General features: G+C 39.4%; 6 protein-coding genes across 6 annotated transcripts; all 6 read left to right on the forward strand.

Moving 5' to 3' along the window:
• The first annotated feature begins 7,624 nt into the window (after positions 1-7,624).
• Positions 7,625-8,947, forward strand: LOC135161825 (trypsin iota-like). Its single transcript, XM_064119749.1, has 5 exons — positions 7,625-7,670; positions 7,761-8,101; positions 8,250-8,504; positions 8,575-8,755; positions 8,841-8,947. The coding sequence occupies exons 1-5, from the start codon at positions 7,625-7,627 to the stop codon at positions 8,945-8,947; spliced, it is 930 nt and encodes a 309-aa protein (XP_063975819.1).
• A 768-nt stretch (positions 8,948-9,715) lies between these two features.
• On the forward strand, positions 9,716-10,243 carry LOC135161826 (venom serine protease-like). The gene is made up of 2 exons (XM_064119750.1): positions 9,716-9,764; positions 9,840-10,243. Exons 1-2 carry the CDS (start codon positions 9,716-9,718, stop codon positions 10,241-10,243), a joined length of 453 nt encoding a protein of 150 aa, XP_063975820.1.
• A 1,297-nt stretch (positions 10,244-11,540) lies between these two features.
• LOC135161827 (hypodermin-A-like) lies at positions 11,541-12,787 on the forward strand. Its single transcript, XM_064119751.1, has 4 exons — positions 11,541-11,589; positions 11,777-12,132; positions 12,243-12,497; positions 12,578-12,787. Exons 1-4 carry the CDS (start codon positions 11,541-11,543, stop codon positions 12,785-12,787), a joined length of 870 nt encoding a protein of 289 aa, XP_063975821.1.
• Positions 12,788-13,201: 414 nt separating this feature from the next.
• On the forward strand, positions 13,202-14,566 carry LOC135161828 (hypodermin-B-like). The gene is made up of 4 exons (XM_064119752.1): positions 13,202-13,220; positions 13,506-13,861; positions 14,058-14,312; positions 14,390-14,566. The coding sequence occupies exons 1-4, from the start codon at positions 13,202-13,204 to the stop codon at positions 14,564-14,566; spliced, it is 807 nt and encodes a 268-aa protein (XP_063975822.1).
• An 821-nt stretch (positions 14,567-15,387) lies between these two features.
• Positions 15,388-16,416, forward strand: LOC135161829 (trypsin-like). The gene is made up of 3 exons (XM_064119753.1): positions 15,388-15,744; positions 15,871-16,125; positions 16,201-16,416. Exons 1-3 carry the CDS (start codon positions 15,388-15,390, stop codon positions 16,414-16,416), a joined length of 828 nt encoding a protein of 275 aa, XP_063975823.1.
• Positions 16,417-19,312: 2,896 nt separating this feature from the next.
• On the forward strand, positions 19,313-20,026 carry LOC135161830 (trypsin, alkaline C-like). Its single transcript, XM_064119754.1, has 3 exons — positions 19,313-19,445; positions 19,556-19,911; positions 19,958-20,026. The coding sequence occupies exons 1-3, from the start codon at positions 19,313-19,315 to the stop codon at positions 20,024-20,026; spliced, it is 558 nt and encodes a 185-aa protein (XP_063975824.1).
• Positions 20,027-20,065: the final 39 nt, after the last annotated feature.

The raw sequence follows: 20,065 nt of genomic DNA on the forward strand, positions 1-20,065 counted from the left end.
CGTATGAAATGAGATGTACTGGGTGTCACTGAGTGGAGGGGGAGGGGTGCTTGAGGGCATTATAATGGCTATTTGTTCGTCATGGGGTTGGTTTTCTTGGTCGCGTGACTTGCGGAAATGGAGATCGGGGGTTTATAACGTTTGTGGATTGCCTGACAATAGAAATCACGATTCGTTGAAAGTTGGAGATTCGGGGCATCCGGTTGAGAGTACAAAGCAAATGAAAATTTATGGGAAAATAGAACTGGAAAAATATTGATACAATATATCACTTTTTGCCAATTCACGAGACATTTCATTTGAATACGATTTTTTTTTGTTATTCTTATAAATCAATTAGAATTGGAATCGAATTGAAGTAGATAAATGAGAGAAAATTCAACAGAAAAATATTTTTACGATTTTGTTTTCACATTGTCAACGTTTCGCAGAGACAATTGGAAGCCAGCTATCTTTATTTTTAGATTTATTCCCTGAAATTTTCAAGATGAAAACATCGTGTATCACGTTTGACGTGGAAAAAACGACAAATGAGACATTTAGATTTGGTTTTTAAATTTATACCCCACGTCTAGTACTCACTGGCGATGAATGTTTTACCGTCCATAACTCCAAGTGTCTGAAGTGTAAATAAACAAATTCTCTGGCTCAACAATTTGCAGAGGCATAAATTAAACGAGCGTTAAAAAAGATACACTTGTTATCTCAGCACATTTGTAAGCCCCCAAACGGCAGGACACGTTTCAAGTGTCTTGCTGCTTCTGGAATCCATCACGATGGTCCACCAAAATTTTCCAGATTGGAGTTTACATTAACATGAGAGAAACAAAAAAATACTGGAGGTCTTTCAAAGTCAAACCGCCAAGTGTTTACGTCTTTTCGGGGTGAGGATACACTGAGTTATGTGTGACTGAAGTGTTTGCATAAAGTTTAAAGATCCACTCCCCTGGAATTGAAACAGTATTCAATTCAATTGCAATAATCAGTTCAGAATATTGCACCCAAATGGACCCTATGTAATATATATTTTAATATTTCCTGTATTAATTATACGATCGATCCATTACGAATTACAAGCAAGTGATGTAACTCTCAATTTGTCCCACTCAAAATGAAAAAAAAATTAATTAGCCAATTATACGCTGTCGCTAAATAATTAAAGAAGGTATCAATAAAAATTTGTGTAGCAAAGATTCACTTCAGCCTGATAAACTATCTTGGACTGAGCACTGAAAAATCGATTTTTAATAAATATGAACATAAAAATAGAGGAATTCGATGAAATATAAGAGCAATTTCGTTCTTGTTGTATTTTTATACAGAAATTTCTATGAAATATAAACATTGAAAGGCTGACGCATATCTAAGCTTCCAGGAAAGACCACCCAGTATGTCTGCTACTGTTCGATAAACAAACTCATCTCAAACACTCGTATCTTTGATGCCGCGGCACTGATTAATTTCACCGTGAATGAGTGTAGACATCTTCTTTTAAAAGAACCTGAGGAGAAAAGAGAAATTCTCGTGAACCCAAAACTATTAACTCTGAAGAACTCTAAAGACTACTGATGCAGGTGAAAATCGAGATATCACCTGATTTTCCGGGCTTTATCTTCCGCAGCTAATCGTAACGTACCTGTCGGCGTGGGCCGACTGATTTTCCCAGCGAGACGTTTCAGGTGGAATAGTTCCGGTCCGTGACCAACGTGACGTTAAATTGCAGCACAATTGAAAAAGTGAACTCATTAAGACGGAAAAATTCACGTTAATACACATCAGAGTATCAATTACTGAATCACTCAGTAGGGTTAGGAATATTTTTTAAGACGTATTTTTTTATTAAATATTTATCCCCCGGTGCGCGTCACCTGACGGCCGCCGATGAACTACCCCGTCCCCGTCGGCCGGTCTACCCTTCCAAGCTCCACTTCCTCCGGAGGAATCTTCGGCCGTTGAAACGCGTGACGAGCGTTAAAGTTCGAATTAAGTTGAAGGTACACCGGGTACATCCACCACTCACTAATGTCAGGCAAACCAGTGAGCCTTTTTGGGGTACGCCATGGCATCATGCTGATTTCTCTACGCTTTTCCCAATGCTCTTTTTTCCATTTTTTTGGTTCCAAAGACCAGAATCGTGTACGTCACAACGGGACACGGACACGCGCCCTTCGCACTGTCGACCTTACCCCCAGTGGGTACCCTCATTCTTGGTTCTCCGATTATCGTGAACCCTCGGATTCTCCATTGTCGAGTGCACGGGACTGACTCGTGGACTGGACTTGGCCTGGAGCACAGCAGGAGGAGGAGGGGAGGTTTTTTTTACCTTAGGTCCAGTGAGGATGTTCTCCTCTCTTGCACTCACTGTCGTGTGTATATTCGTTACAAGATGAGATGCCTTCCTGGTGAGAAACGTTCATGTACCCCAAAATTGCGCGTTAGTGCAACACCGGAGAGACCCCCCGCAACCCCTAACGATTGATGTCTTTACGATGCGTAAAGCATTTTTTTTTTTCATAGAAGGGAGAAAATATTCAGGGGCAGGGTCATCAAGAGCCACGACTAATTTTTACCCGCTTACCAGTGCACTGTGATTCTCTCCGTCGACTGAGGAATTTTTCCATCCAATTTTTTTCACGTGCTCTGGATTAGTTGCTGCATGATGGTTCGGGTGACACTATGGAACGTAATCCCTTGATTCTCTTAGATAGCAGTGGATTCGTCTCTTTGTGTATTTCACTTCTCGTCTTACAATACCAACAGTTGAGAGACCTTAATCCAGAGTCACATGATGATGTCTACAAATTTGGTCGAGAGGAAGTTTTACTATTCAAGTTTGGGGAAGGATGCGGAGAGTCGTGGGAGAATTTTTTGGATAATGGAGAGATCGAGGTGGCAATCAGGGAGTATTCAGGGGTCATGCAAATTCGGGATTGTCGGGGATGATCCATCACCTGAGGTGAGACATTTACAGGAAACATTCGGGCGGAATATTGGCCGGAAATACTTCAAAAAAAGTTTCTTTATATTTTCACAAATTTTAGAATGGAAACAAATAGAATTCGCTGGATTTTTTTTAGATCTCTCAGATTCAGGGACATTTAGAGAATTATCTAGGGAAAATTTGTGATCCAGGTGATCATTTCGATGAACTGTAAGAATATTCGAGGAGTCTTCAATGATTAGTCTGTTTCTGATACTTCGGTTTTCAATGATAATGTGCGGCAGGAAGAGTACCGTAAAATTCTTACGTTTGTAGGCCCTCCAAAATAGGAAGTCTCCTAACAGGAACCAATATATAACCCCGATGTGCGACATCGTGTTAAACACATCATCGTTGGACTAGAAAATCCTCTAAATCCCCAACATCCCACAGGACATGGGACACCTTGCTGGTTTTATGTCAGCGTCAGCCATCCGTATTTACAAATAGCCTCCAACAAATTTCCCCAGCATCAGTGGGGATCAATTGGTGTTTTCAGGCGCCTGGTAAACTCATTTCAACTGTCATCGTGCCTTATTTCTAAATATTTCTCCTCTAATAGGGAGCTACGGGAGAATTCAGTTTCTCTCGATTCGCCTGTTGGTGAGTTCTTCATAACAGGCCAGATGAAACGTCAACGAGTAGAAAAATGGGGAGGAAATAATAATTAATACACGACGCCCGAAAAAACAGCTCCTGAGAAATTGAAAAAAAAATAAAATAGACTGTAGAATATTTTGATAAAAAAAATTGAGTTTAAAGCTCTGAAAGCTCTATTTGATCCTTTCAAAAGTCCCAATTTAAAAACCAAAGTATCATAATCACTTTTTTTTTCATTTCTAATTTTGGAAGAATTTTTTTACGAGTTCGATCTATTGAGAGACAGCAAACAAACGAAAAAAAATTTAGTTGAAAAAATAACATATAAAAATATACATTAATATAAATTTCAAGTTGTGTTATAAAATGTTGAGCTTTCTTAATCCAACTGGCTTTGTTTATTGCTCTGCTCTTCAATGAATTCCAAGGGCCACATATTTCGGATGTTTCCCCAGTCGCGACAGTTTCTGCAATAAATCAAGTGCCCGATTCTAATTTCGTACGCATGACAAGTGTTTACATTTCAAACGAAGAAGGAGACAAGCGGTTGGATCGGAGATTATGCGCATGGGAAGCTGTGTGTGTGAGAGAGGCACAACACAGATCAGCTCTCGTTATTAGAATCAAAAGAGACGGCAAACGAATGGAGGCTTTCCCTCTGGATAAACAAACTCTATTTTCAGTTCGACCAGAAATCGGGGAGATCGGACTAATTAGTTGTTTCAAGGGATGTTCATCACTTCTAATTACCTACAATAGTCTAGAATTGAGGCGTATAAATAAATAAAGTACAGGAATATTATTAATAAATTTATGGTATTAATGAAAAAGAGCAGAATAATGAGCTGTCCTATTATTTATTAAGAATTTTACTCCCGTATGACCTCGAATGAACCCACAGAGATATGATCAAATTAGAGAGATAGATATAATAATTAATTCTGAATAGCGCTATCGGAGTGATAAGAGTCCTAATCAAAGGGCGTGTCATAAAATTTAAATGGCCTTATCTCTTAATTATGCATAAAGACATACATTATCAATCTATTGTCAATGCGGTGAAAATTGTTCACTTAAATGTCAAATTACCTTTCTACTAAATATACAATTACTAAAAAATCAAAATTGTAGATGTGAATTCCTATTTTGTCTAATCGCCGTCTTAAAATTACTAAAAATCCGGAAGAAAACCAGTAAACGATCTTTGAAATTCAAACAAATTTTTATTGTATCGCCCGAAGGCCCTCGATCGATAACGAGTGACAAGTTGTTTGTAAAAAAAATTCCAGGGGAAATGAACAAGTAAATAGGGACAAATTTGTCTCTAGTAATTTTGTTAATAACATTCCCTGTTGATTATAATCCTGTTTCCACAGACTCAGGACCTCGTTAAGGGGATTAGTGCGCCTAACAAGCCATTACTGTACCGCAAAAAATCTCCATTTCGGCCCCTCCCACCCCTAGACACTTTATATTCGTAAATAATGCGAGTCAGCTCCACACGAGTTACGAAAAATGGTCTGCAAATAATAAAAAAATGAAAACGAGGCACATTAAGGCTGTGCAGCGGACCACAGGGTGTCAGAGGATGCTTTTCCACCCCGTCGAGTTACACTGTAACGCGTCAACTGTTGGAACACGCGGCACTTCATCCTCCACGAGGTGCTGAGCATACAGTAACATAGAAAATCGAGGGAGTGAGAGCAAGACAGGGGGTTGGGGGTGGATGGTTAAGTTGTCAGACAGATGTCTCACCCCGTGAATCCCCTGGTCTAAATACCCGGGTGCATTCTGCGGACACTGGCCTATTCTAAATTGGAGGAGATGAATGGAGCAATTATTCCTGGTATGTAACCTCGATAAATAACATTCGACGTTATTTCCGGGCTTTCACGATCGAGAATGCGAAATTTTTTCTTTGTTGAGTCATTTCAGGACAAATTGTGACAGAATTCTTTCAATGTGAATTTTGTATATTTTTTTCAGAGAAATCGGGATGGTTGTTCGTGTACGAACGTAGCGATGTGCTACTGTGCTGCTGTGCTATTAATTAGTCAGGCAATTAGGTACCACCTGGAGATGACGCAGAGCCTAATTGCCGTGTTAAGACGTTAGTCGCACAGGAATTTTTTAATTGCACCTATTTGTACAAATTCAAATTTTTAAATAACATTTAAAGGCTCTCTCGTTTCCTAGCCCCCATTTTGCCCCTCCTTTCTCGTGCTTGCACCAGAATTTTTCATAAAAATTTCTCGCCGCGCACTCGACAATTTCTCAAGTAATTTCTCCCAACTTACCCTTTACTATTTTAATCCCTAGGAAGACCGAAATAATTTTTTACCACTTGCATTCCACCATTTTCCGATTAGTTTTCACAGGTGTACGGTCTTCCGATGCTTCTAATTCACACAAACCCGCGCCGCTCGTGATACCGTGAATGGAATTCGTGAAGGAATCTCTCACCTGGCTTTACTCAGCCGAATCCACGTGGTATTCATCAAGAGGGGCGTTAACGACTTCCTGGTGTTCCTATTTATCCTCTTCCTTTATCCCCACAACCAGGAACATCAGAGTCTCTGTTTCGCCGACAAGAATGCCCCGACGAGCTCTAGAGGGAGAGGCAGAAAATCGAACAAACTCCTGGAAAAAGACGAAGAAGAATGAATTTTAAAGTGGCACTAGTATCGCGGCGCACGCCCCATTATGGCGTAAGTTTCGGCCATTCTTAGGGCGTCTGCGCACACAAATGGACCCACAACAGGATCACCTGCCACATGAGAGCCAATAGAGACGTGTGCGGACTATTCGACTTAGCGGACTATAACAAGCTTTTGATGTCCGCCTTTAGCTGTCTTTTTCTCCGCACCTCTGGCTCTTCCGAGAACTGTGATAAAGAAGAAAAAAAAAAATAAAACCACAAAGAAGTGGACAAAAAATGTAAATAATCTTTTGACTCTTATTTTTCCTGCTTGAGTTGGGGTTAGTGGAGTTTTAGTTTTATGATCGATTTCCTAGATCTGATTTACAAGCCTGACTTTACTCCAACTTCTTCGCTTCAAAAAAATATAAATTTCGGGAATTAATACAGTGTAACACGAATGTGTTAAGTTGTAGGGGATACTATCGGTGTCCGTAGGCGGTCAAATCGTTAAAAAATACATTTCACGCTTCTTTAGCACGTGAAAATGTTCCCTGTAACGAGTTCTGGTCCTATTACGGACATTTTAGGACAGGCGGAAGATAAAGTACAAGCGCAGATAAAGGTCGGGTCATTGAACCTATTTAATATCGCATTAAGTAACATTGTATTCATTATTAATTTACCGGTTATTGACACGTAAAAAATTAGATTAACATGAGATTAACCTCTTTGAATTCACAAGTTATTAATTTCGAATAGACGGAACTCAGAAAAATTTACTCGACCATTGTATTACTCAGAAATAAGTGCAATTATACTAAAACATTTTCATGATTACAAATCATAATTTGTCGGGTAAAATAGTTCTGAAAATTCGTATAAACGGAAGTTTTGCTCACCTTAATTCAAATAGGATTTGTTAGTATATTGAAGAGGAACTCAACTTGAACTGACACTACATCCGATTCAACCACCTGTTTTTACAAACCCAAAGAATTTACAACTTGATTGATTAATAGCATTCTACTTTGAATTGAGTAGGTAAATGTACTTGAGAAGGATTTTTTTATCGAAAGGCAGACACAGTGTCAACGCTGTAGAATATTTCTCCAAGTATTTTTAAGAAAATTAATGGAGAAGAAGGAATTATCGAATCACACGCAGCAATGATTATGCTGACATATGAAGTTCACTAATCTAAATCGTCGTCCACATTTCCATAACGAATCAGATTGGACGATCTATTAATGAGCTCAGACATTAAACTATAATCAGTAAATAATGATGAACGAATTTTCTGATGCGAATTGGGCTGGATATAAAAACGAGAATCGTATCTATGGGATTCATTCCATGAGTTCCCCTGTCACAAAACGGACTTTGGACTTCTGTCGTCGGGCATAATGTCTCCTTTCAGTGTTTTGGCGATTGTGGCCCTATTTATTACTGGTAGGTGATAACCTATACATAAAAAATAAAATATTTCATTGCTTCTCTGTTCATTTGACAGTTGGGAGTTTTAACAATGTTATTTCGTAGATATCAATGCAATCTTCCATGGAAGGGACACAGATATCAAGGATGCTCCATTTGCAGTAATGATTCATGACAGTCGAGATTTAGACGAGTTCACAGGTCTAGTATGCGCTGGCACAATCATCAGCAAAAGATATATTCTCACTGCAGCTCATTGTCTTGGAGAGCATATATCGGATGACGAAATCGAATACGATTTTAAATGGCTACGTGTTGTGCCAGGCGTAACCTCTTATCAATGTGGAGTTAAAACATACGAGGTATTGACGGCCTATATTCATCGGGACTTTACCGGGGATCTAAACGACAATAAGGAAGTCCGCGGAGATATTGCCATTCTAAAGGTACGCACATTGACAGAGAACATAAATTCCCAGACTCCAGAAATTCTTCGGAAGCTGTAGTTCAGAAATTGACTCCGAGAGAACTTTCAAGGACTAGAAATTTGTAAAGTACCTTTAGCTATAATTTTTTTTTTGTTGGGTTGTATAGCTCAAGGAGGGAATAATCCTGGGGCCGACGAAACGACGTATTCGCCCTGCGACAGTCGTACCACCGCACGATGCTGCTGGTATCATATATGGCTGGGGGGACACTCTACCTGATGAACCATCTTTTTCTCGAATACTTCAGAGTTCCATTCAGAGTGTCTATAACTACGAGTATTGTAAAAATACTGATCCAGAAGCCCCTTTTCGTAAAGATGAGCTGTGCATTAAGGGCAATACAGGGAATACATTTTGTCGGGTAAATAGTGACTCCTTAATTTCTAAATAAATTTTGCAGTGTTAAATTTAATTAGAGGTTCTGATTACAGGGCGACAGTGGCGGTCCTGTCGTAGTGAACAAACGACTTGTTGGTATCATTAGTCATGCATATGAGTGCGGAAGTGATGAGCCAGGTGCGGTTACCAATGTTGCTTATTACAGTGAATGGATCAGCGACGTCGTCGGGGGCGGAGGGCCATCTAAACGGCTTCCGTTTACAAGAAAACTTAGTGATTAGGTCGACAGTGATAAGCGCTAGCGTCATACTAATATTAGTGGAAGTATTAGGAACTAAAAATGAGGAATGAATGACAGGAGCAAGTAGAAGTCACTGCCACGTTTACGTTATGACAGTCTATGGATTGTTTCCTCTGGTTGTCGTCTCCTGTTGTTCTCCTCTGGCGACTGTCTTCATCAATTAATTCTTAATTTAATTTAAGTTAGAGGAGGTGTCATTGTAGTGATGTCAAGACGGGGCATTCATTGATTTATGCGGACGGTTCCGAGTTGTAGAGAGTTCTAGGAAGACCTTGAGGAATCAGCTTTATACTGTCGTTAATATTATAATTCATGTAAGAAATAATTAATAATGAGTCATTTTTATTTTGTTATTTGTGATTTTATTTCCAAAAGATTACCCTCTGCTCCAGGTGTAGTCGGGGTTCTTAATTATTTTATTTTGCAAAATCTAATTAACACAAAGAGAGCTATTGACACCCAGTCAATAGTTAAGGACTATCTAATGATTATTTGGGGCAATAAAATAGACCCTAACCTCCCACCTAATCTACTTGTTGACAATAGGTAATCCCTTGCAGGTAATGCTTGAATTGGTGCAAAAATACTTAATTTACTGTTATTTTCCCCGTAACAACCTGGCGAGATAACAAAATAAATTCTAAGATCGATGGAATGGTGCAATGGTCATTATACTTGTATCGAGTATAGATTAGATACTTGAACATTTTTTTTTTCGTGTGGAGGATCGCGTGTGATCCCCAGAGAAGTGGAAATTTTCAAGTTGCATTAAAAATCTCCGTTAATGACTGAAAATCATTAAATAGCTATTAGTACGTAAAGATAAGTGAGTCCTCGGCAGTGCACTCTGCTGGGTATAAAGGCGACAATCATATCCCGTAAATGAATTCCAAGACTTTGTATTCACTTTTGGAGCTCTACTGTCTGGTATCATGCTGTTCCCTTTTACCGTTGCGGCTCTTGTGACTATTTTTACGACGGGTAAGTCATATAAAAATATATTAATCTAATTGATCACGTCAATAGCTGAATTTTGCAAATAATTTAACTGCCCAGGTGTCAGTGGAATCATTAACGGATTAGGCACAAGGATCCACGATGCTCCATTCGCTGTGATGATTTTTGACAGGTCTGATTTGCAGGCCTTTACTGGACTCATATGTGGGGGTGCAATTATTAGCAGAAGGTATATTCTAACTGCAGCTCATTGCCTAGGGGAACCTGTATCGGATAATGATGTAAAATATCATCACGAGTGGCTACGTGTTATGGCAGGCGTGAGCTCTTACACCTGCGGTATTAGAACATATGAAATATCAAATGCTTTTATTCATCCGGACTTTACTGGAGATCTCAATAGGGCAGGCTCTGTGCGAGGGGATGTAGCAGTTCTGCAGGTACGCACACAGCAAAAAACGTCCGAATTTTGCATAATTCTTGTCAAAGTTCTTCAGACGTGACAAAATGCGTGGAACACGAACATTTGGATTCGTGTGTCAAATTCAAACAAATTTTCATTACATTCCGATGGTTCTTAGTGTCTGGTAAATGTCCAACAAGTAGATGCAATTCGGACATTCCCTTTGGCTGTGGATATCCACGGAAAATAGAAAATCATTTCCAAGGGATTCTTTGAATCAACCCCAGTCTTATTGTTTTTTTCGTCGAATGTTTAGCTCAAGCATCGACTACTCCTTGGGGACACAGCAAAACGAATTGCACTGGAAAGTCGGCCAGTCCCAGAAAGATCTGTGGGAATCATTTACGGTTGGGGAGACACGAGCCACGACGAACCATCTTTTGCTCGCATACTGCAAAGATCGTATCAGAAAGTGTTTGATTTCCGCACTTGTATCAAAATTGATCGGGAGACGGGTTATCGTAAGGATGAATTATGTGCAAGGAGCAAACATGGGCTTTCATTTGGTGGTGTAAGTATACCGAATATTTGCTTTCGTGTACGGAGTATATGAAACTGGATTATTAAATATTTCATGTAATTATATTTTCTGGGTGTAGGGGGATAGCGGAGGCCCTCTCGTGGTGAACCACAGACTTGTTGGTATAATTTCCAACGCAATGACCTGCGAAGGGAAACATCCAGGTGCATTTACTAATGTTGTTTACTATAGATCATGGATTTATGAGACTATCGGAGGAGGACGACACGGCAAACGGCTTCCATTCACAGTAACATTGCAGGAAGAGGAGGAAGAGGAAGAGGAGTCTGACAATACTGAGGATAATGAAGTATATTAGAATGATGATTAAGCTTAAATTGTATTTAACTGAATGTAGAAAAACAGACGATGAGTAAAACATTACAGGATCAGGGCCAGGATCTATCTCCTTGATTTACCGACTAGTTCGATTTATCGATTAAATGACTTTTCCGGCACGACTATTCATTGCTGATAATGATAATGGATTCCACTTCCGCTAATACTCTTGGATTTCCAAATTCGATTGCGTAATATTCATTGGCGTTCCATTATATATAGATTAGATAGTCTAGAGTCGTAATTTTTTATGACTGAATTTAATGAAGAAGAAGGAATTATCGGATCATGTACATCGATTGATATTCCGTCCGGTACAGTTCATTAGCCTAAGTATTCTTCTACGTTTTCATTATAAAGTGGTCTGGAGACTCCGTCTATGAGCCATTTGCTCATAGACAGTAAATAGTGATAAGAGAATTTTTTGTCACGACACATCAAGTTCAGGATTTCGTGAAGGCACCTGCTGGCAGGTATAATGTGGTGCACCTTCATCGTTGCGGCTGTTATAGTCGTCCTTAATACTGGTACGTTATGATTAAATAAATAAATAATTCAAGAGTGAACAAGCCTATGATTTTCGTACAACCGAATGAACTGGTCCTGGGGGTGGTTAGCTTAAGTGTTCTATCGAGACAAAACATTTTTCCGGGTAATTAAGGTGACATCCACCCGGAATTGATGAAATTTTAGTATGAAATGCTCATTGCACAGGTGTCAATGCAAAGCCTCCATCGAAAATCTTGGACGGAAGTGGAACGGATATCAAAGACGCTCCATTCACGGTGATGCTTCTTGATGATGCAAACTTAGAGTCACCCGCTGGAATAACTTGCGGTGGTACGATCATTGGAAAAAAACATATTCTCACCGCAGCCCACTGTCTTGGATATCGTTTAGAAGATGATGAGGTAAACCATGATTACAAATGGCTGCGGGTTGTGGCGGGTGTAAGCTCCCACCAGTGTGGTGGTAAAATATATGAGATATCGAAGGCTTATATTCATCCTGACTACAGTGGCATTCTGTACAATGAAAACGATGTCCGTGCGGATATAGCAGTTCTGGAGGTAGGAATATTTGCAGAAAGAACGAAGTAAAAATACCGTTCCACATACGAGAAGTTGAATAAATCCTGAAAAGTTGAGCCTATCAATGAGTATTTTTTTTGGGTATTTAGCTCAAGGACAGGATAATCTTCAGTCCAAAGCGGAAACCAATTCGACTAGGAAGTGACCCGCCACCGTCCCATTCTCAAGGTATCATCTTCGGATGGGGTGATACACATCCTTCGAGATTATCGGCCCCTAGTATTCTGCAAAAATCGGTTCAAACTGTTTATCAATACGATGCTTGTAAGGTTATTGAACCGGATTTGGGGTATCGTAAGGATGAGTTATGTATATCCGCCAGTTTTGGAAATTCATTCTGCAGAGTGAGTACTAAATCCTTGAGCATAAAATTTATTTAAATTCACTCTACGCTGGTTTATGTTACTGTACCTTTTGGATGCAGGGGGATAGCGGTGGTCCTCTGATAGTGCAGAGAAAACTTGTTGGTGTGATATCCAATGGTTATGAGTGCGGAAACGTTGAACCGGGTGCGGTATCTAGTGTTGCGTATTACAAGGCCTGGATCGAAGATGCCGTCAGGGGAACAGCAGAATCCAAAATACTTCCATTTGTAATAAATGATCCCCAGAGCTCCGATAGCGACGATGAGTGATACTACAATTATTTTACCGAAATACCAATTGATGAAGCATAAGAAATTAATGATTAGGAATACATATTAGCAGTACACACTGAGCGTGAACTTGAGTCAGATTCATTCAATTAATTCCACCTGTTCCTTATATCCTCTGAATTTATCCCATTGACTACGTGATTGATCAGAAAATAATTCGTCCGACGTTAAAAAACATGAGGGTGAATCACGCTCCATTTCGGACGAACTAATCTTCAAGTTTCATGACTGCAATAATCAGTTTGATTGAAAGAAGTATTAGCAATGGATTTAGATAAGCAAATTCGAAATTTATGTAGAGAAATATAATATTTCATGACATTCCTTGAATTAATTACAATCTTGTCTTGGCTCTCCAGAACTGACGCCATTAGCCACTTCACGAAGAATGTAATGACCCTGCTTAATATGCGTAATTAATCCTGATAAGGTAATTCTTCATAACAAGTGATAGCACGTATAAAAGCGAGATTTATATTCACTTAATCCATTCCACAAGTTTAAAATTTGTTGTGGCCCTTTGCCGGCCAGAACAATGCGCATTTATCATTCTATCTTGGTTCTCATCGCAATCTATGGTAATGATACGACATAATTAAATACTTTACTCCTAAATTAAACGAAATTCGATATGAAAATTATCGCTTCGGTCTGAGCACTTGAGGTTGATTTTTTTTTTGAAAATATAATTGTCCAGGTATCGATGCAAAGCCCCCGTCAAGAATCATTAGCGGTGAGGAGCGAAATATCACATCAGCTCCATTCGCAGTTATGATTCATGATGCTTCAGCACTGCACTCATACGAAGGACTTATATGCGGTGGTAGTATCATCAGTAAAAGGTATATCCTCACTGCAGCCCATTGCCTTGGGCAGCCCACATCAGATGATAAGGACGAATATGATTATAAATGGCTGCGTGTTATCGCAGGCGAAAGCTCCTACGAGTGCGGTGTCCAGATACATGAAATAATAAATGCTTTTATGCACCCGGGCTTCACTGGTACTGCTACAGATCCACTGACCAATCGAGCAGATCTTGCTGTTCTAAAGGTACCGAAAATCCAATTACAATATCGTCAACTGAATCGGTGACAGATAAATCCCAAAGAATTCACAGACAAATTTGGAACTTTATTACCAACAAACCCAATTATTTATTTATTTTTTCTTTGGAATAAGGAAGAACGTGGACTGATGAGCCAGGAGAAATGTGCTTTCGTCACTGATGCATCTCGAATTTTTCCAGCTCAAGGACAGATTAACCTACGGTCCAACACAAGCACGAATTCAACTGGCACAACAGCCACCACCCACTGGGGTTGATGGCGCTATCTATGGTTGGGGATTCATTGATCACGAGGAAACAGTTTACGGTCGCACACTGCGAAGTTCCGCACAGATAGTATTTGATTTCAACATGTGTCAAGTTCTGGATCGGGACTTTGGTTCTGTTCCGGATGAGCTGTGTATATTAGGGAGTCCTGGAACTTCCTTCTGCCATGTAAGTGTTGAAGCGTCACGAGTAAAATACAAAATTGATCGTCAAATATACCGTATAATCTTTTTTTCCGGGAACAGGGTGACAGTGGTGGTCCTCTTGTCGTAGGGGGAAAAATTGCTGGTGTTATTTCTAATGGATTACCGTGTGGCAGCCCTGAACCTGCTGCCGTTGTTAATGTAGCGTACTACAGAACATGGATTACAGATGCTGTCAGAGGGACAGCAGAATATAAATCGCTTCCATTTACAGTGTAAACTGATAATATACCTCATTATTTATGTATCATATTCATAGACCGAACAATAAAATTATTATAAAATAAACAAAGTTTTTTTTTGAAGCAGAAAGGGTAGTAAATCATAGAAAACTGAGAACTTTGTCTCTTAAGTTCATTAACTCCATTCGTTACCCCTCATACTCCTCCGTCTATTCCCACAATTAAATATAGACAGAGCAAATAATAATTTCCATGATAAATGACAGAGCAAATAATAATTTCCATGATTTCCATGAAAGATATGAGCGAACCGAAATTTATTTCTGATGAGCATACGTATACGCACGTCATCGAATTCAGTAATTATTGAAGTTGCATAGCTGGAGACCCTCGAAAATGGTAGAAAAGCTCTTCCCCAATCGTCACTCATCATCTAATTATGAAATCGTGCGTAGTATTCAATATTATGTTACATCCGTTTTATTAATCTCCGCCTTCTCTACTTTTTTCCGAAATTAGCTCAACCACGCGCCTGACTAGGAGTCAATGAACTTATTTAATAAGAGTAGCTAATTATGATAAAGAAGAGCCACTAGCAAAGCATGAACCATATAAAGCGATCAGCTCGAACGAATTCGATCGAAATACTTTGCTTTCCTTTTAGTCTTCTGCCGTCAATCAGAATGCGGCTCGCTTTTGGGTTTTGGGCTTTGCTAGCCATCTCCATCACCGGTGAGCTATACGAAGATAAATCAATTGAACCGCAAAGAGTATCGCAAAGCACTAGCTCTGGTGTTTTCATGTTACACAAAATGTTGTTGAACATTAACAGGTATTAATGGAAGACGCATAGCGAGAATGTTAAACGGAGGGCCGATTGATATCACAGAAGCTCCATTCGCAGTGATGATTCATGCCACTGAAGCATTAAGTTCAATCCACGGACTAGTCTGTGGTGGTTCTATCATTGGCAGAAGGTATATTCTCACAGCAGCACATTGTCTTGGACAACTTCTTTCAGATTATGAAACAAACTATGATTACAAATGGCTGCGTGTCATAGCTGGCATAAACGGTCATCAGTGCGGTGTGAGGACATATGAGATACTGTACGCATATATCCATCCGGACTACACAGGCCAACTTGATGATGCAGTCAATAACAGAGCGGATATTGCAGTTTTGAAGGTATGCAAATGTACGGACGAAGAGAGCGTAAGTGGAAATGAAAGTTACCTCAATGGGAGGTGTTAGATAGGGCTGGATAGTCCTATTCGTGGACTCCAAAATACTGAGGATGAAATGTGAAGGGCATAAAGGGCCAACTTTGAACTGTTTCAGCTTAAGGACAGAATAATTTACCGTTCGACGCAGAGCCGGATTGAGTTAACGAATTACGAGCCACCGAATCGGGCTGAAGGTGTCATTTACGGCTGGGGAGAGACGGAAATTAACGCGACATCTCCGTCTAGTACATTGCAGAAATCAGTACAGACAGTGTACAAGTATGAGGTTTGTAAAAACCTAGATCCTCATTTTGGGTACGTTGCGGATGAGATGTGCATGCAGGGGAATCCAGGAACATCCTCGTGCTATGTAAGTTCAGAATTTTTGCTTCATGAGATATTGAACTGAGTTGGAGGATTGCATATCATTGAATCTTGTTGATAGGGTGATAGTGGTGGTCCTCTTGTGGTGGACGGAAAAATTGTTGGGATTATGTCCAACGCATATGAATGCGGAAACCCTGAACCTGCTGCCGTTACCAACGTTGCTTATTATAAGCCATGGATTGAAGATATTATAAGGGGAATAGCAGGTTTTAAAACGCTACCATTCCTAGTAAGAACTGGGAATGCCCCTCCCAGTAATGCCGAGAGTCAGTGAAGTGCAGTTAAAGTTCAGGAACATTTGCGTTTTAGTCAGACGTCGTTTAAGACGAAAAAAATCACACTTTGGTTTTTTCTGATATTAAAGGCTGAAGGGTACCATATATTATTTATGATAGAACGAAACAGTTGAATAAACATTGTAATATTGACCGATATGTAATAAATTACTGAACGCTCCTTACAATTTAATGTTAAATTATAGTCATTCCACTAATTACACATATTCCATATATTACCGGAATTATGTCAATTGAGCAACCAATTGATTGATCAATAAGTGAGTGATTAGGTCAATGAATGATAGTCGTAATGGAAAATCCGAATTAAAGAACTTCAAGGGGCATTTACATTTATAAAGTAGGAATTCCTCAAGGTCCTGAGGCGCTCTTCATTCATCTCACATAATTCCAATGACACGTATACCTCGAGCTCAAATTATTTCCATTTCATTGATTCCGTTTATTCTCTGTGTCTTTCCATTTTTAGAATGAAGTCAACCAAATATTGAGTTATTCAATTAGTCCGTCAATTGATTACGTTTCACAGAAATTGTCGCCGCGTTATCCAGGATTTTGAATAAAAGAAGTACGAAGATATTATGTTGAATGGTTCCATGTATATTTCGAAATAATTAAACACATTTAATCGATAAATACAAAAGGCTATAACTTAAGGTGATAAGAAATACCTGCGAGCTCTACAATTACGAGTATAAAAACGACAATTCGTTAAATGTGGGCATTATTCGTTCGTATTTCACGTGACACTTCGTAGAGCCATGCAGTTGTCACTCGTCATTTTGGGTCTTATTGCCATCTCCCAAAATTGTAAGTCCCCCGATCATTTTCTGACATATCTCATGATAATGAGTATTATTCAAAAATCTTAATTACTCTTATATCAGTAATAACTCCTTAATAATAGAGAGCTCTAATTTATGTTTTACTGAATGTTCAGATGTCTTTGCGAAACCGCCATCGAGAATTGTGTGCGGAACACGAGTTTCTATCCCGGATATTCCATCTATTGTGATGATTCGTCATGTTAAATCCTACAATTCTACCCATTCAGCTATTTGTGGTGGTACTATAATCGATTCTCAGCATATTCTCACAGCGGCGCACTGCTTCGAAACGGATCCATCAGATCCTATGGACTTAGCTCATCCCCGTTGGTATCAGGTCATAGCCGGGGCTAATTCCTACGGGCCAAACGCGAAAATCTACGCGATTGAGGAGGTCTATTCTCATCCTAACTTTACGGACTCATTGGTGGATGATAACCGGCCTAGAGCAGATATTGCAGTGATCAAAGTAAAAATCGTTCTTTAAATCAATGCATGAGCTGGATGACCTTCAATAACTTTTCAAATTCAAAATAAATTAACTGCCGTTATTTTATGTGGATTTTTTTCAGCTTAAGGAGAAAATCCGCTACAGTCACGTTCAGAAGCCCATGCAACTGGCGAGTAAACAATTAGAACATCTTTTAGAAGGTGATATCTATGGTTGGGGAATCTACAATTTCACTATGGGAGCCATTTCCACTTATCTGAATGGATTGCACCTAACGGTTCTCACTGCCAAAACTTGTAAAGAATTCTATTCAAAGGAAAAAGTAGCTGAGGATGAATTATGCCTGACAGCTCGTCAAAGAGGTGCCGTCTGTGGGGTAAGTTCATATGAAAATGAATTTTGTCTAATTTCCTCTAAATTTAGCCAGACGTTTCTCTCGCTCTCAATTTTCCCTGGATAATACCAGGAAAAATATTTCAATTACCAAATGCGGTGAAGTCAATGAAATATTAATTCAAACCTCCAAGAATTTGCGAGTTATTCTTATGGTAATATATTTGTGGATCAGGGTGATAGTGGAGGTCCTGTTGTCGTAAATGGACTACTCTTTGGGGTCATTTCGGCTGGGTCCTCACTCTGCGATAATTCAATGCCCGGATATGCTATCAGTGTCGCCTATCACAAATCGTGGATTGAAGGTGTCATCAACGGGACAGCGAAGGCAATAACGTACTTCGGAACGTCTACAAGTCATCGCCAGGATATGCGCAGCAGGGCAAGTTTCCAACCTGATCAAGACCAACATAAACCATATGTACGGGATGAGCTGTCCTCATGGCGCCTATTAAATCAAGGATTGAAACGTAGAAATGGCAGGAGATAATTTGTTCTAGTATCTAATTGATCATTTTGTAACTCTGAATTTTTAAAATATATTTTGATATGATAGCTATACACACCAACAGGATTTTTTGGTCATTTTTACTTTAATATTTTAAATTTGTGTAATTTTAACTTACTGGGATTCAATTTCAAGCACTGCCAGACTCGACTCCTCGGTAGCTCAGTAGTCATATCAATGAGGGTGATTGGCCACGATTTATCGATAAATTGAAAAGCCATTGGAATTTTGGGGGGAATAAATCGTTCAGCGCTCGCACCACCGTACGTTGAACTCCTATAATTCAAATCATACCGATGAGGCAAAAAAATTAGACATCAATTATATTCACATTATTAATTCTGAATTCCGCTTCATTCAACGAATTCACTCAATTACTAGTTTAACCGATAAGACAATGAATATTGAAAAGAAACCGCTGGAATGTTAATTTTTTCTCATGAAATAGTTCAATAACCTCTATAGCCTCTTTTCGAAATGCCCTTTTCCGGCATTAATTATAAAAAATTTGCCAAATAGAATTTTTACGGTTAAAAAATACTTTTTGTTCTTCTAAGTCTTTCCAATAATAAATGTACAGACAACTTCCGGTGACAATCATTCGCCTACATTACTTCGAATTATTCAAATACGTTTAATCGATAGTTCAGGAAATGTCGACCTGCAGATGATAAGAAACACATTTAGCTTATAAAATGGCGAGTATAAAAGTGGGAATCGATCCCATATTGACGGCACTTCAATTCACGTCAGTATTTCTCGTGGAACTATCGGTCATCATGCAGCTGTCTCTCGGAATTTTGGTTGTCATTGCCATTTCCAATAATTGTGAGTCCTGTGGTTAATTCATCCAACGACAAATCAACCCCCTCTGATCCCAACGAGTACGCCTTAAAAATTTTATTCATCAATTATTAATTAAATTTCTGTATGTTCAGACGTCAATGCAAGGGGTCCATCGAAAATTGTGGGCGGCAAGTCAGTGAATATTCCCGATATTCCTTCCATCGTGATGATTCGCCATATGAACTCATTCAACGTGAGCCACGCAGCTATTTGTGGAGGTACGTTAATCACCCCCCGGCACGTTCTCACAGCAGCCCACTGCTTCAGAAAAGATCCCACTGATCCTGAGAACCTGCGCCATCCCCGCTGGTATGAGGTAATCGCCGGCAAGAACTCCTACCGTCCAAATGCCAAAGTATACCACATTGAAGAAGTCTATTCCCATCCTGATTTCGCTGATTCACTGGCGAACAGGGATGGCATCCAAGGGGATATTGCGGTTGTCAAAGTAAATGACTTTTATTGTAAAAATACCAAGACATTATTACTATTAGTTCCATTTCGGTGATTCTTCTGGAGATTTAAAATTCATTTGCTCCGGAAAATGCTCAAATATTCATTAATGATTGCCGGATCAAGTGATCCATCACTAACATAATATT

Source organism: Diachasmimorpha longicaudata, chromosome 4, assembly GCF_034640455.1.
Source record: "Diachasmimorpha longicaudata isolate KC_UGA_2023 chromosome 4, iyDiaLong2, whole genome shotgun sequence".
Lineage (NCBI taxonomy): Eukaryota > Metazoa > Arthropoda > Insecta > Hymenoptera > Braconidae > Diachasmimorpha > Diachasmimorpha longicaudata.

Bases quoted from the DNA above. Each gene is read 5' to 3' on its own strand.
- LOC135161825 (XM_064119749.1), top strand. From the start codon at position 7,625: ATGTCTCCTTTCAGTGTTTTGGCGATTGTGGCCCTATTTATTACTG. The intron at 8,505-8,574 runs GTAAATAGTGAC...TTCTGATTACAG, and splicing joins CAGGGAATACATTTTGTCGG to GGCGACAGTGGCGGTCCTGT. The intron at 8,756-8,840 runs GTGATTAGGTCG...AATGAATGACAG, and splicing joins TCCGTTTACAAGAAAACTTA to GAGCAAGTAGAAGTCACTGC.
- LOC135161826 (XM_064119750.1), top strand. From the start codon at position 9,716: ATGCTGTTCCCTTTTACCGTTGCGGCTCTTGTGACTATTTTTACGACG. The intron at 9,765-9,839 runs GTAAGTCATATA...TTAACTGCCCAG, and splicing joins TGTGACTATTTTTACGACGG to GTGTCAGTGGAATCATTAAC.
- LOC135161827 (XM_064119751.1), top strand. From the start codon at position 11,541: ATGTGGTGCACCTTCATCGTTGCGGCTGTTATAGTCGTCCTTAATACT. The intron at 12,133-12,242 runs GTAGGAATATTT...TTGGGTATTTAG, and splicing joins CGGATATAGCAGTTCTGGAG to CTCAAGGACAGGATAATCTT. The intron at 12,498-12,577 runs GTGAGTACTAAA...TTTTGGATGCAG, and splicing joins TTGGAAATTCATTCTGCAGA to GGGGATAGCGGTGGTCCTCT.
- LOC135161828 (XM_064119752.1), top strand. The intron at 13,862-14,057 runs GTACCGAAAATC...GAATTTTTCCAG, and splicing joins CAGATCTTGCTGTTCTAAAG to CTCAAGGACAGATTAACCTA. The intron at 14,313-14,389 runs GTAAGTGTTGAA...TTCCGGGAACAG, and splicing joins CTGGAACTTCCTTCTGCCAT to GGTGACAGTGGTGGTCCTCT.
- LOC135161829 (XM_064119753.1), top strand. From the start codon at position 15,388: ATGTTAAACGGAGGGCCGATTGATATCACAGAAGCTCCATTCGCAGTG. The intron at 15,745-15,870 runs GTAAGTGGAAAT...GAACTGTTTCAG, and splicing joins AATGTACGGACGAAGAGAGC to CTTAAGGACAGAATAATTTA. The intron at 16,126-16,200 runs GTAAGTTCAGAA...TCTTGTTGATAG, and splicing joins CAGGAACATCCTCGTGCTAT to GGTGATAGTGGTGGTCCTCT.
- LOC135161830 (XM_064119754.1), top strand. From the start codon at position 19,313: ATGGCGAGTATAAAAGTGGGAATCGATCCCATATTGACGGCACTTCAA. The intron at 19,446-19,555 runs GTGAGTCCTGTG...CTGTATGTTCAG, and splicing joins CATTGCCATTTCCAATAATT to ACGTCAATGCAAGGGGTCCA. The intron at 19,912-19,957 runs GTAAATGACTTT...TATTACTATTAG, and splicing joins GGGATATTGCGGTTGTCAAA to TTCCATTTCGGTGATTCTTC.